Source organism: Bidens hawaiensis, unplaced genomic scaffold, assembly GCF_021521415.1.
Source record: "Bidens hawaiensis isolate Kalapana, Puna unplaced genomic scaffold, B.hawaiensis_p1.1 tig00032489_1, whole genome shotgun sequence".
In the NCBI taxonomy this organism is placed as follows: domain Eukaryota; kingdom Viridiplantae; phylum Streptophyta; class Magnoliopsida; order Asterales; family Asteraceae; genus Bidens; species Bidens hawaiensis.
In genome coordinates, this window is record NW_027495549.1 from 187356 (window position 1) to 201301 (window position 13946).

The window sequence follows — 13946 nt, forward strand, 5'->3', positions numbered from 1 at the left end:
CGAAAAATGTTGTTTTAAATTTATTTTTTATATATTAATTTGATGAATTGATTTTTTTTGAGTTTTAACACTTGGATTTTACCAATGTCGTTAATATCGTACCGTAAAGAATACAACGCGACACGTAATGAATAAATCTGACATGCCCGGCGCAAGTGCTCAACGCGCGAGGTAGAACACTAGTTATATATATATATATATACTATATTCAAAATATATTGTTTGTCGAAACTTGGTTATGTCAATTATTTGAGATATTTTATCTTTATGATAACTATCTTTATAATCGATTAGTTATATTTTATCAAAACCTGACGGGTTTTGAGCCGGATATACCCGACGGGTATTTTATCAAAACCCGATAGAAAATCCGATGGAAAAACCCGAAACCCGACGGGTTATTACCCGATTAAAGCCCGACGGGTTTGGGACGGATTTTAATAACGGGGTATGGGTTTAGGAATACCTAAACCCGAACCAAACCTGACCCATTGTCATCCCTACTGCCACGGTTTGAAACGAGTTCCGGGTCGGGTTCGGAACTGGGTATTTTGTACCCCTCTAGTCCTCTACTTAAAAATACCCGATTTGGGCTGGTGGGCTTGAATGGACAATAATAATAACACTACACTAAGCCCAAAACCCGAAGAACACGAAAGAATCTTATTATGCAAGAAAACGCAGAGCAAAATACGAATTTGGGGTTTTTTGGATCAAACATTTCGTTAATAATTATAATAATAATAAGCTGATTTTACGACCATTTTGAAGCGGATTTGATTCACTATGGACTCTCAATATGCTAAGGTCTTATTCTTTTACTCATAATTTGTTAATTGCTACCAAATGGATCAAATTAGGGCTTTTTTTGTCTATGCTTTAATTTCATAATATTATTGCATGTTGTGTTGTATTAATTGCATGTTTCTTGATTTGATTGATCGAATTGCTCTGTTTAAACATACAAGAGTTTAAGTGTCATTTTTGAGGTTTGTCCAACTACGCAACTTCGGCACACTTTTTAATTTTCTTGCAACTGAATACCTTACATGTCAAAATTGATATAAAGGGGTTAAAAGAAATGATAATTAACGGCCAAAATAGATCGTTTTACCACAACTTAACGGCCAAAATAGACGGGGTTAGCAAAAAGTACGAAAGTTGCGTGATTCTTGATACGTCAAGTGTTCAGTTGCAAAAAATTAATGTAGTGAAGTTGTGTCGCTAGCCAAACTTCAGGTACGAAGATGGCACTTATGACTTAACCCGAGGTTAAAGACAATGAGAAATCAAATAAATACAAAATGACCGTTTTACCCCTGACTTAACGGCCAAAATAGATGGGGTTGGCGAAAAAATATGAAAGTTGCGTGATTCTTGATACGCCAGGTGTTCAGTTGCAAAAAATTAATGTAGTGAATTAGCCAAACTTCAGGTATGAAAATGGCACTTAACCCCAGGTTAAAGAAAATGCGAAATTAAAACTGTTTTAATCCTGACTTAACGGCCAAAATAGATGGGGTTAGCGAAAAGTACGAAAATGGCATGATTTTGAAACGCCAAGTATTCAGTTGGAAATAAATTGAAAAATGTACCGAAGTTGTTTAGTTGGCCAAACCTCAGGTATGAAAATGACACTTAACTCAAAATATAAATAACTAAATTAATTATTATTACTCAACCGTTTTGAACTAGAGTAATTACACTACAAAAAATGAAATAGAGTAATAATAATTACATTAGTTCAAAACTGTAGAGTAATAATAATTAGTCTGGTGGTAAGCGTTAACATAATTACTCTAGTTATTTGTAGTTTCTCACTTTAAAGTTTTATGTGTATTTGATCTTGATATTAGATTCGAGCATTAATTTTGGGGAAATTAATAAGCTTAGAACATGCATAATTGTTATATGTGATTAGTGATGTTTATTGTATAAGATCAACCTCCAATTTTATCACCTCACTTTGAAGTTCGTTGCTTATATATTTAATTTGCGAAAATCGTTGTTAAACTTACTGAACTTTGAGAAACTGTTGTATAAATCATTTAGAAATGTTCTGTGTTGGTAAATCAGGAAAAGCTTGCTGCAGCAAAGCAAAATTACGGTCGAGAAATCCGTGTATTTGAGACAACACCAACAACCTCTCAAGCATCAAACGAGCCAACCAACAACGGTATGCATTTAGCCAAGGCTTCAAATAAACACTCAAATACAACACTCATTGTATGTATAATGTATCATTTTGAGGTGTAAAGATTTTTTATTCCTATTTTTATTTTTTGTTTCGTAGAGGAGCCCGATGAGTTTTATGAATTCACTGCTGAAGATTATTACCGCATTTTGGCTACCAAAAAGGAAGGTAAGAGTACCTTTATGGTAAAACGGTAAAACATGTGTTGATGTTGGAATAATTTTTGTTACGTGAATAATAAATTTATGACGCGAGCAGATAAATTTTTGAAGACAAGAAAAATCCGAGAGGCGGAAGAAGCTGCTCGTAGGGCAAGGATTACCAAGGTAAAAGCTGAATAATTCCACAGGAAGTGAATTAAGAATATTTTTTTTGAAAAATAAAAAATAAAAAAAGTTATACAAGTTTATTTCTTTGTTTTGCAGGCGGTTATTCGTGTCAGGTTTCCATATAACTACACATTAGAAGCCACATTTCAACCATCCGAGACAATTCAAAGCCTAATTGATCTTCTCATGAAAGTTTTATCTCAATCAGAGCTTCCTTTCCATATATGTGAGCATATTTTATGCTATTATGTATTTACTACTATGTATCTAACCCGACCCGGCCCAGCCGGTCTATTTTGAGTCAACTTGATTTATATTGAATATTGGCATTTTTTATTTGCAGATACTACGCCTCCAAAGAAGCTAATAAAGGACACGTCACAAGACTTCTATTCTCTTGGCTTTGCTCCTGGTGCAATCGTATATTTTTCATACGATCAACCAAAAGGTTGTGTGATTTTAACATTGATTAACTAGAATATTCATTTTTTAATTTGGAATCGTTACTTTTACATGAATGTTGTTAAGTTTGGTGGTGCGTTTTGTGGGTGGTACAGGTGATGGTGGTGTTGCTATATCAGGCCCGTTTCTTAAGGAGGATGTGATGTCTTTGAAAGGTCTGGAACTTATAAACGAAGAGGTCAAACCTGAGGTTGACCAAGGTACTGCCACCGGGTCAGTAGCGGCTGCCGCCCCTGCTACGGTTCAAGAGCGTAAGCCTGCTGCTGATAAGAAGATGGTGAAGCCTAAATGGTTGAAAATGTGACAGCTGGTTGAGTTCAGAAATGTTTGTTATAAAAAAAGTTAAAAACAATACCAGTCTGAATGTTGTCTGAGATGTCTTGCAACTGTGTAAATCATGTTACTTGTTTAGTTTGACATGGAGGGATAAACGAGTTGTTAGGGTAACGGTTCAGAATATGTTTGGGTCAAAACGGGTCGCATGATGGTCATATTGAGTATGTGATGCACCTTGCTTTTTTGAATCTTGATTGTCAATTATGCTTTCACTGAAATTTGACATCTTTATATTTAGCGGAGAAAACACTTGGCTCATGCATAACGATTAAAGTGAACGGTTAATGCATGCTACATTATTAAGATTTTACGAAATTTTAACCGCCAAAGAGTGATCATAAGATTTTCATCATTCCAGATTTTTGTCACTAGATAGATTGTCTTCATTCGATCGACATTGTTGGATGAAAAACTTTTGTTTATCAGCGTAGACGACCATTCTTTTATCTACCATTCTTTGCAAAGTCGGCTTTTAAAAAACCAACCTCTGATGTGTTCTGAACATTAGAATAGTTGATGGCAAAAAATTAATTCCCTTTTCTACAATTTTTATGAAAGGCAGATATATATTAAATAAACCTAGCAAAACGGTAGGACAAGAAAATAATTACATGTACAATAATGGATTTTTCATCTTGTGATCGAGTGGTTGAGTGTTATGTGTGTCTTATGTCCAAGGCTTGATGCAAAACTACTATCGAGCCAGGGGTCTCATCTGAAGCAGCCTCTCTATTCTTAAAGGGTAGAGATAAGGCTGTCTACGTCTTACCCTCCTCAGACCCTACCATAGCTTTACTATTGACGGGATTTACTAAGCACGAAGATTATGATGATAATGGATTTTTCATATGTTAGTTCTAGTTGACGGGAGCCCGTTGTCTCCTTATGTCAATAATTACATTCCCTTGTTTAGGTAATCCTTGATTTATATAATCACAAATAATATATACACAAACATAACCTTTAGTATATATATTTCTACACATAAAACTCCATTTTAGAAAAATTCAGTCATAAGGCTATATGTAATGGACGGCAAAAACGGGTGACAAGTGACGAATTGGGGCGCGAACACCGCCCCCTTAGCGATTTTTGGTGTGAATTGTGTGTGTGGGGGGGAGGTATTTCTCGCCTGGTGTTGTGTGTGTATATTATTATTATATATATGTGATATATATATATATATATATATATATATATATTATATAGAGCAATGTTAAAATAAGAAGTAAAACTATCATAAGAAGTGTAAGAAGTGGTTTTTACCCTTAAAAAAATAAAACACACCGAACAAAAAACACACTAACAATATCCATCATTAGATGATCACATCCAACGCCCGATATTACTTCTCACACTTCTTACAAATAACTCACTTCTTATTCTAACCCCACCCGAAATAATATATATATATATATATATATATATATATATATATATATATATATATATAGGGTCAAATTATTCTACAAATGGTAACAAAAATGAGAAGTGTGAGAAACCATAAATAATTAACATGTGTCAATTGAGGACCAAAAGAAAAAAAGGGTATTCACCCAAAATGACCATATTTTAGGTCCTGTAGACCTGCATCGAATGTTTTATGACCTTACGAAAGAATCGGATCAATTTGAAGTCCCTAAAGCTTTCCCGTGGCCCGTTCGAAATTTTGCTACTACGGCCAAAGGGTTCACCGTCAGCTCGAAAAAACTGAGTATGGGGCTATTCACCCAAAATGACAATATTTTCGGTCCTAAAGACCTGCATCGAATATTTTATTACACTACGAAAGAATCAGATAGATTTGATGTCCCTAGAACTTTCCCGTGGCCCGTTCGAAATTTTGCTACTACGGCCAAAGGGTATGTTCACCGTCAGCCCGAAAAAACTGAATACGGGGCTATTCACCCAAAAAGACAATAATTTCGGTCCTGGAGACCTACATCGAATATTTTATTACCCTACGAAAAAATCAGATAGATTTGATGTCCCTAAAGCATTCCCGTGGCCCGTTCGAAATTTTGCAACTACGGGCAAAGGGGTATGTTCACCGTCAGCCCGAAAAAACTGAGTATGGGGCTATTCACTCAAAATGACAATATTTTCGGTCCTGGAGACCAGCATCGAATATTTTATGACCCTACGAAAGAATCGGATAGATTTGATGTCCCTATAGCTTTACCGTGGCCCGTTGGAAATTTTGCTACTACGGCCAAATGGGTATGTTCACCGTCAGCCCGAAAAAACCGAGTATGGGTCTATTCACCCAAAATGACCATATTTTCGGTCCTGGAGACCTGCATCGAATATTTTATGAACCTACGAAAGAATCGGATCGATTTGATGTCCCTAGAGCTTCCCTGTGGCCCGTTCAAAATTTTGCTACTACGGCCAAATGGGTATGTTCACCGTCAGCACGAAAAAACTGAGTATGAGGCTATTCACCGAAAATAACCATATTTTCGGTCCTGGAGACCTGCATCGAATATTTTATGACCCTACGAAAGAATCGGATCGATTTGATGTCCCTAAAGCTTTCCCGTGGCCCGTTCGAAATTTTGCTACTACGGCCAAAGGGACCATCAGCCCGAAAAAACTGAGTATGGGGCTATTCACCAAAAATGACCATATTTTAGGTCCTGGAGACCTGCATCGAATATTTTATTACCCTACGAAAGAATCGGATCACTTTGATGTTCCTAAAGCTTTCCGGTGGCCCGTTCGAAATTTTGCTACTACGGCCAAAGGGGTATGTTCACCGTCAGCCCGAAAAAACTGAGTATGGGACAATTAACCCAAAATGACCATATTTTCGGTCCTGGAGACCTGCATTGAATATTTTATGACCCTACAAAATAATCGGATCGCTTTGATGTCCCTGTAGATTTCCCGTAGCCCGTTCGAAATTTTGCTACTATGGCCAAAGGGGTATGTTCACATTCAGCCCGAAAAAACTGAGTAAGGGGCTATTCACCCAAAAAGACAATATTTAAGGTCCTGAACACCTGCATCGAATATTTTATGACCCTACGAAAGAATCGGATAGATTTGATGTCCCGAGTGCTTTCCCGTGGCCCGTTCGAAATTTTGCTACTAAGGACAAAGGGGTATGTTCACCGTCAGCCCGAAAAAACCGAGTGTGGGGCTATTCACCGAAAATGACCATATTTTCGGTTTTGGAAACCTGCATTGAATATTTTATAACCCTACGAAACAATCGGATCGATTTGATGTCCTTAGAGATTTCCCGTGGCCCGTTCGAAATTTTGCTACTACGGACAAAGGGGTATGTTCTCCGTCAGCCCGAAAAAACTGAGTATGGGGCTATTCACCGAAAATGACAATATTTTCGGTCCTGGAAACCTGCATCAAATATTTTATGACCCTACGAAAGAATCGGATCGATTTGATGTCCCTTGAGCTTTCCCGTGGCCCGTTATAAAATTTTGCTACTACTGCCAAAGGGGTTTGTTCATCGTTAGCCCCAAAAAACTGAGCATGGGGCTATTCACACAAAATGACCATATTTTCGGTCCTGAAGACCTGTATCAAATATTTTATGACCCTACGAAAGAATCGGATCAATTTGATGTCCTTATAGCTTTCCCGTGGCCCGTTCGAAATTCTGCTACTACGCCCAAAGGGGTATGTTCACCGTCAGCCCGAAAAAACTGAGTATGGGGCTATTCACCCAAAATGACCATATTTTCGGTCAGGAGACCTGCATCGAATATTTTATGACTCTACGAAAAAATTGGATCGATTTGATATCCCTAAAGCTTTCCCGTGGCCAGTTCGAAATTTTGCTACTACAGCCAAAAGGGTTTGTTCACCGTCAGCCCGAAAAAACTGAGTATGGGGCTATTCACCCAAAATGACAATATTTTCGGTCCTGGAGACCTGCATCGAATATTTCATGACCCTACGAAAGTATCGGATCGATTTGATGTCCCTAGAGCTTTCCCGTCGCCCGTTCGAAATTTTGCTGCTACGGCCAAATGGATATGTTCACCGTTAGCCCGAAAAAATTTAGTATATGGCTATTCACCCAAAATGACAATATTTTCGGTCCTGGAGACCTGCATCGAATATTTTACGACCCTACGAATGAATCGGATCGATTTGATGTCCCTTAAGCTTTCCCGTGGCCCGTTCAAAATTTTGTTACTACGGACAAAGGGGTATGTTCACAGTCAGCTCGAAAAAACTGAGTATGGAGCTATTCACCCAAAATGACCATATTTACGGTCCTGGGGATCTGCATCGAATATTTTACGACCCTACGAGTGAATCAGATCGATTTGATGTTCCTAGAGATTTCCCGTGGCCCGTTCGAAATTTTGCTACTACGGCCAAAGGGACCGTCAGCCCGAAAAAACTGAGTATGGGGCTATTCACCCAAAATGACCAAATTTTCGGTCCTGGAGACATGCATCGAATATTTTATTACCCTACGAAAGAATCGGATCACTTTGATGTTCCTAAAGCTTTCCGGTGGCCCGTTCGAAATTTTGCTACGACGGCCAAAGGGGTATGTTCACCGTCAGCCCGAAAAAACTGAGTATGGGACAATTAACCCAAAATGACCATATTTTCGGTCCTGGAGACCTGTATCGAATATTTTATGACCCTACGAAAGAATCGGATCGATTAGATGTCCCTGTAGCTTTCACGTGGCCCGTTCGAAATTTTGCTACTATGGCCAAAGGGGTATGTTCACCGTCAGCCCGAAAAAACTGAGTATGGGGCTATTCACCCAAAATGACTATATTTTCGGTCCTGGAGATCTGCATCGAATATTTTATGACCCTACGAAAGAATCGGATCGCTTTGATGTCCCTGTAGATTTGTGTAGCCCGTTCGAAATTTCGCTACTATGGCCAAAGGGGTATGTTCACCGTCAGCCCGAAAAAACTGAGTATGGGGCTATTCACCCAAAAAGACAATATTTAAGGTCCTGAACACCTACATCGAATATTTTATGACCCTACGAAAGAATCGGATAGTTTTGATTTCCCAAGTGCTTTCCTGTGGCCTGTTCGATATTTTGCTACTACGGACAAAGGGGTACGTTCACCGTCAGCCCGAAAAAACCGAGTGTGGGGCTATTCACCGAAAATGACCATATTTTCGGTTCTGGAGACCTGCATCGAATATTTTATGACCCTACGAAGTAATCGGATCGATTTATGTCTTTAGAGCTTTCCTGTGGCCCGTTAGAAATTTTGCTACAACGGCAAAGGGGTTTGTTCACCGTCAGCCCGAAAAAACTGAGTATAGGGCTATTCACCGAAAATGACCATACTTTCGGTCCTGGAAACCTGTATCAAATATTTTATGCCCCTACGAAAGAATAAGATCGATTTGATGTCCCTTGAGCTTTCCCGTGGCCCGTTATAAAATTTTGCTACTACGGCCAAAGGGGTTTGTGCACCGTTAGCCCGAAAAAACTGAGCATGGGGCTATTCTCACAAAATGACCATATTTTCGGTCCTGGAGACCTGTATCGAATATTATATGACCCTACGAAAGAATCGGATCAATTTGATGTCCTTATAGCTTTCCTGTGGCCCGTTCGAAATTTTGCTACTACGGCTAAAGAGGTATGTTCACCGTCAGCCCGAAAAAACTGAGAGGGGCTATTCACCCAAAATGACCATATTTTCGGTCTGGAGACCTGCATCGAATATTTTATTACCCTACGAAAGAATCGGATCGATTAGATGTCCCTGTAGCTTTCCCGTGGCCCGTTCGAAATTTTGCTACTATGGCCAAAGGGGTATGTTCACCGTCAGCCCCAAAAAACTAAGTATGGGGCTATTCACCCAAAATGACAATATTTTCGGTCCTGGAGACCTGCATCGAATATTTTATGACCCTACAAAAGAATCGGATCGCTTTGATGTCCCTGTAGATTTCCCGTAGCCCGTTCGAAATTTTGCTACTAAGGCCATAAGGGGTATGTTTACCGTCAGCCCGAAAAAACTGAGTATGGGGCTATTCACCCAAAATGACCATATTTTCGGTTCTGGAGACCTGCATCGAATATTTTATGACCCTACGAAAGAATCGGATCGCTTTGATGTCCCTGTAGATTTCTGTAGCCCGTTTGAAATTTCGCTACTATGGCCAAAGGGGTATGTTCACCGTCAGCCCGAAAAAACTGAGTATGGGGCTATTCACCCAAAAAGATAATATTTAAGGTCCTGAACACCTGCATTGAATATTTTATGACCCTATGAGAGAATCGGATAGATTTGATTTCCCAAGTGATTTCCCGTGGCCTGTTCGAACTTTTGCTTCTACGGACAAAGGGGTATGTTCACCGTTAGCCCGAAAAAACCGAGTGTGGTGCTATTCACCGAAAATGACCATATTTTCGGTTCTGGAGACCTGCATCGAATATTTTATGACCCTACGAAATAATCGGATCGATTTGATGTCCTTAGAGCTTTCCCGTGGCTCGTTCGAAATTTTGCTACTACGGACAAATGGGTATGTTCACTGTCAGCCCGAAAAAACTGAGTATGGGGCTATTCACCGAAAATGACCATATTTTCGGTCCTGGAAACCTGCATCAAATATTTTATGACTCTATGAAAGAATCAGATCGATTTGATGTCCCTTGAGCTTTCCCGTGGCCCGTTATAAAATTTTGCTACTACGGCCAAAGGGATTTGTTCACCGTTAGCCCAAAAAAACTGAGCATGGGCTATTCACACAAAATGACAATATTTTCGGTCCTGGAAACCTGCATCGAATATTTTATGACCCTACGAAAGAATCGTATCAATTTGATGTCCTATAGCTTTCCCGTGGCCCGTTCTAAATTTTGCTACTACGGCCAAAGAGGTATGTTCACCGTCAACCCGAAAAAACTGAGTATGGGGCTATTCACCCAAAATGACCATATTGTCGGTCTGGAGACCTGCATCGAATATTTTATGACCCTACGAAAGAATCAGATCGATTAGATGTCCCTGTAGCTTTCCCGTGGCCCGTTCGAAATTTTGCTACTATGGCCAAAGGGGTATGTTTACCGTCAGCCCGAAAAAACTGAGTATGGGGCTATTCACCCAAAATGACCATATTTTCGGTCCTGGAGACCTGCATCGAATATTTTATGACCCTACGAAAGAATCGGACCGCTTTGATGTCCCTGTAGAATTCCCGTATCCCTTCGAAATTTTGCTACTATGGCCAAAGGGGCATGTTTACCGTCAGCCCGAAAAAACTGAGCATGGGGCTATTCACCCAAAAAGACTATATTTAAGGTCCTGAACACCTACATCGAATATTTTATGACCCTACAAAAGAATCGGATAGATTTGATGTCCCGAGTGCTTTCCTGTGGCCCGTTCGAAATTTTGCTACTACGGACAAAGGGGTATGTTCATCGTCAGCCTGAAAAAACCGAGCGTGGGGCTAATCACCGAAAATGACCATATTTTCGGTTCTGGAGACCTGCATCGAATATTTTATGACCCTACAAAAGAATCGGATCGATTTGATGTCTCTTGAGCTTTCCCGTAGCCCGTTATAAAATTTTGCTACTACGGCCAAAGAGGTTTGTTCATCGTCAGCTCGAATAAACTGAGCATGGGGCTATTCACACAAAATGACCATATTTTCGGTCTTGAAGACCTGTATCGAATATTTTATGACCCTTCGAAATTTTGCTACTACGGCCAAAGGGGTATGTTCACCGTCAGTCCGAAAAAACCGAGTGTGGGGCTATTCACCGAAAATGACCATATTTTCAGTCCTGGAGACCTGCATCGAATATTTTATGACCCTACGAAAGAATCGGATCGATTTGATGTCTCTTGAGCTTTCCGGTGGCACGTTCGAAATTTTGCTACTACAGCCAAAAGGGTATGTTCACCGTCAGCCCGAAAAAACTGAGTATGTGGCTATTCACCCAAAAAGACAATATTTAAGGTCCTGGACACCTGCATCGAATATTTTATGATACTACGAAAGAATCGGATAGATTTAATGTCCCGAGTGCTTTCCCGTGGCCCGTTCGAAATTTTGCTACTACGGCCAATGGGGTATGTTCACCGTCAGCTCGAAAAAACTGAGTATGGGACAATTAACCCAAAATGACCATATTTTCGGTCCTGGAGACCTGCATCGAATATTTTATGACCCTACGAAAGAATCGGATCGCTTTGATGTCCATGTAGATTTCCCGTAGCTCGTTCGAAATTTTGCTACTATGGCAAAAGGGGTATGTTCACCGTAAGCCCGAAAAAACTGAGTATGGGGCTATTCACCTAAAAAGACAATATTTAAGGTCCTGGACACCTGCATCAAATATTTTATAACCCTACGAAAGAATCAGATAGATTTGATGTCCCGAGTGCTTTCTCGTGGCACGTTCAAAATTTTGCTACTACGGCCAAAAGGGTATGTTCACCGTCAGCCCGAAAAAACCGAGTGTGGGGCTATTCACCGAAAATGACCATATTTTCGGTCCTGGAGATCTGCATCGAATATTTTATGACCCTACGAAAGAATCGAATCGATTTGATGTCCCTAAAACTTTCCCGTGGCAAGTTCGAAATTTTGCTACTACGGCCAAAGAGGTATGTTCGCCGTCAGCCCGAAAAAATTGAGTATGGGGTTATTCACCCAAAATGACCATATTTTCGGACCTAGAGACCCGCATCGAATATTTTATTACCCTACGAAAGAATCGGATCTCTTTGATGTCCCTAAAGCTTTCCCGTGGCGAGTTCGAAATTTTACTACTACGGCCAAAGGGATATGTTCACCGTCAGCCCGAAAAAACTGAGTATGGGACAATTAACCAAAAATGACCATATTTTCGGTCCTGGAGACCTGCATCGAATATTTTATGACCCTACGAAAGAATCGGATTGATTAGATGTCCCTGTTGCTTTCCCGTGGCCCGTTTAAAATTTTGCTACTACGGCCAAAGGGGTATGTTCAACGTCAGCCCGAAAAACAGAGTATGGGGCTATTCACCAAAAATGACCATATTTTTGGTCCTGGAGACCTGCATCGAATATTTTATTACCCTTCGAAAGAATCGGATCACTTTGATGTCCCTAAAGCTTTCCCGTGGCCAGTTCGAAATTTTACAACTACGGCCAAAGGGGTATGTTCACCGTCAGCCCGAAAAAACTGAGTATGGGGCTATTCACCCAAAATGACCATATTTTCGGTCCTAGAGACCTGCATCAAATATTTTATTACCCTACGAAATAATCGGATCTCTTTGAAGTACCTAAAGCTTTCCCGTGGCCCGTTCGAAATTTTGCTACTACGGACAAAGGGGTATGTTCACCGTCAGCCCGAAAAACTGAGTATGGGGCTATTCACCAAAAATGACCATATTTTTGGTCCTGGAGACCTGCATCGAATATTTTATTACCCTTCGAAAGAATCGGATCACTTTGATTTTCCTAAAGCATTCTCGTGGCCCGTTCGAAATTTTGCTACTACGGCCAAAAGGGTACGTTCACCATCAGCCCGAAAAAACTGAGTATGGGGCTATTCAACTAGAAAGACAATTTTTAAGGTCCTGGACACTTGCATCGAATATTTTATGACCATACGAAAGAATCGGATCGATTTGATGTCCCTAGAGCTTTTCCGTGGCAAGTTCGAAATTTTGTTACTACGGCCAAAGGGTATGTTCACCGTCAGCCCGAAAAAATTGAGTATGGGGCTATTCACCCAAAATGACCATATTTTCGGTCCTAGAGACCCGCATCGAATATTTTATTACCCTACGAAATAATCGGATCTCTTTGATGTCCCTAAAGCTTTCCCGAGGCCCGTTCGAAATTTTGCTACTACGGACAAAGGGGTATGTTCACCGTCAGCCCGAAAAAACTGAGTATGGTTCTATTCACCAAAAATGACCATATTTTCGGTCCTAGAGACCTACATCGAATATTTAATTACTCTTCGAAAGAATCAGATCACTTTGATGTACCTCAAGCATTCCCGTGGCCCTTTCGAAATTTTGCTACTACGGCCAAAGGGGTATGTTCCCCGTCAGCCCGAAAAAACTGAGTATGGGGCTATTCACCCAAAAAGACAATATTTAAGGTCCTGTACACCTACATCGAATATTTTATGACACTACGAAGGAATCGGATAGATTTGATGTCCCGAGTGCTTTCCCGTGGCCCGTTCGAAATTTTGCTACTACGGCCAAAGGGGTATGTTCACCGTAAGTCCGAAAAAACCGAGTGTGGGGCTATTCACCGTAAATGACCATATTTTCGGTCCTGGAGACCTGCATCGAATATTTTATGACCCTGCGAAAGAATCGGATCGATTTGATGTCCCTAGAGCTTTCCGGTGGCACGTTTGAAATTTAGCTACTACGGCCAAAGGGGTATGTTCACCGTCAGCCCGAAAAAACTGAGTATGTGGCTATTCACCCAAAAAGACAATATTTAAGGTCCTGGACACCTGTATCGAATATTTTATGACACTACGAAAGAATCGGGTAGATTTGATGACCCGAGTGCTTTCCCGTGGCCCGTTCGAAATTTTGCTACTACGGCCAAAGGGGTATGATCACCGTCAGTCCGAAAAAACCGAGTGTGGGGCTATTCACCGAAAATGACCATATTTTCGGT

General features: G+C 40.3%; 1 protein-coding gene across 1 annotated transcript; it reads left to right on the forward strand.

The window, feature by feature from the left end:
* Positions 1-649: 649 nt before the first annotated feature.
* On the forward strand, positions 650-3317 carry LOC143583671 (plant UBX domain-containing protein 1-like). The gene is made up of 7 exons (XM_077065913.1): positions 650-807; positions 2077-2176; positions 2294-2362; positions 2453-2520; positions 2620-2749; positions 2867-2971; positions 3081-3317. The coding sequence occupies exons 1-7, from the start codon at positions 787-789 to the stop codon at positions 3287-3289; spliced, it is 702 nt and encodes a 233-aa protein (XP_076922028.1). The 5' UTR covers positions 650-786; the 3' UTR covers positions 3290-3317.
* Positions 3318-13946: the final 10629 nt, after the last annotated feature.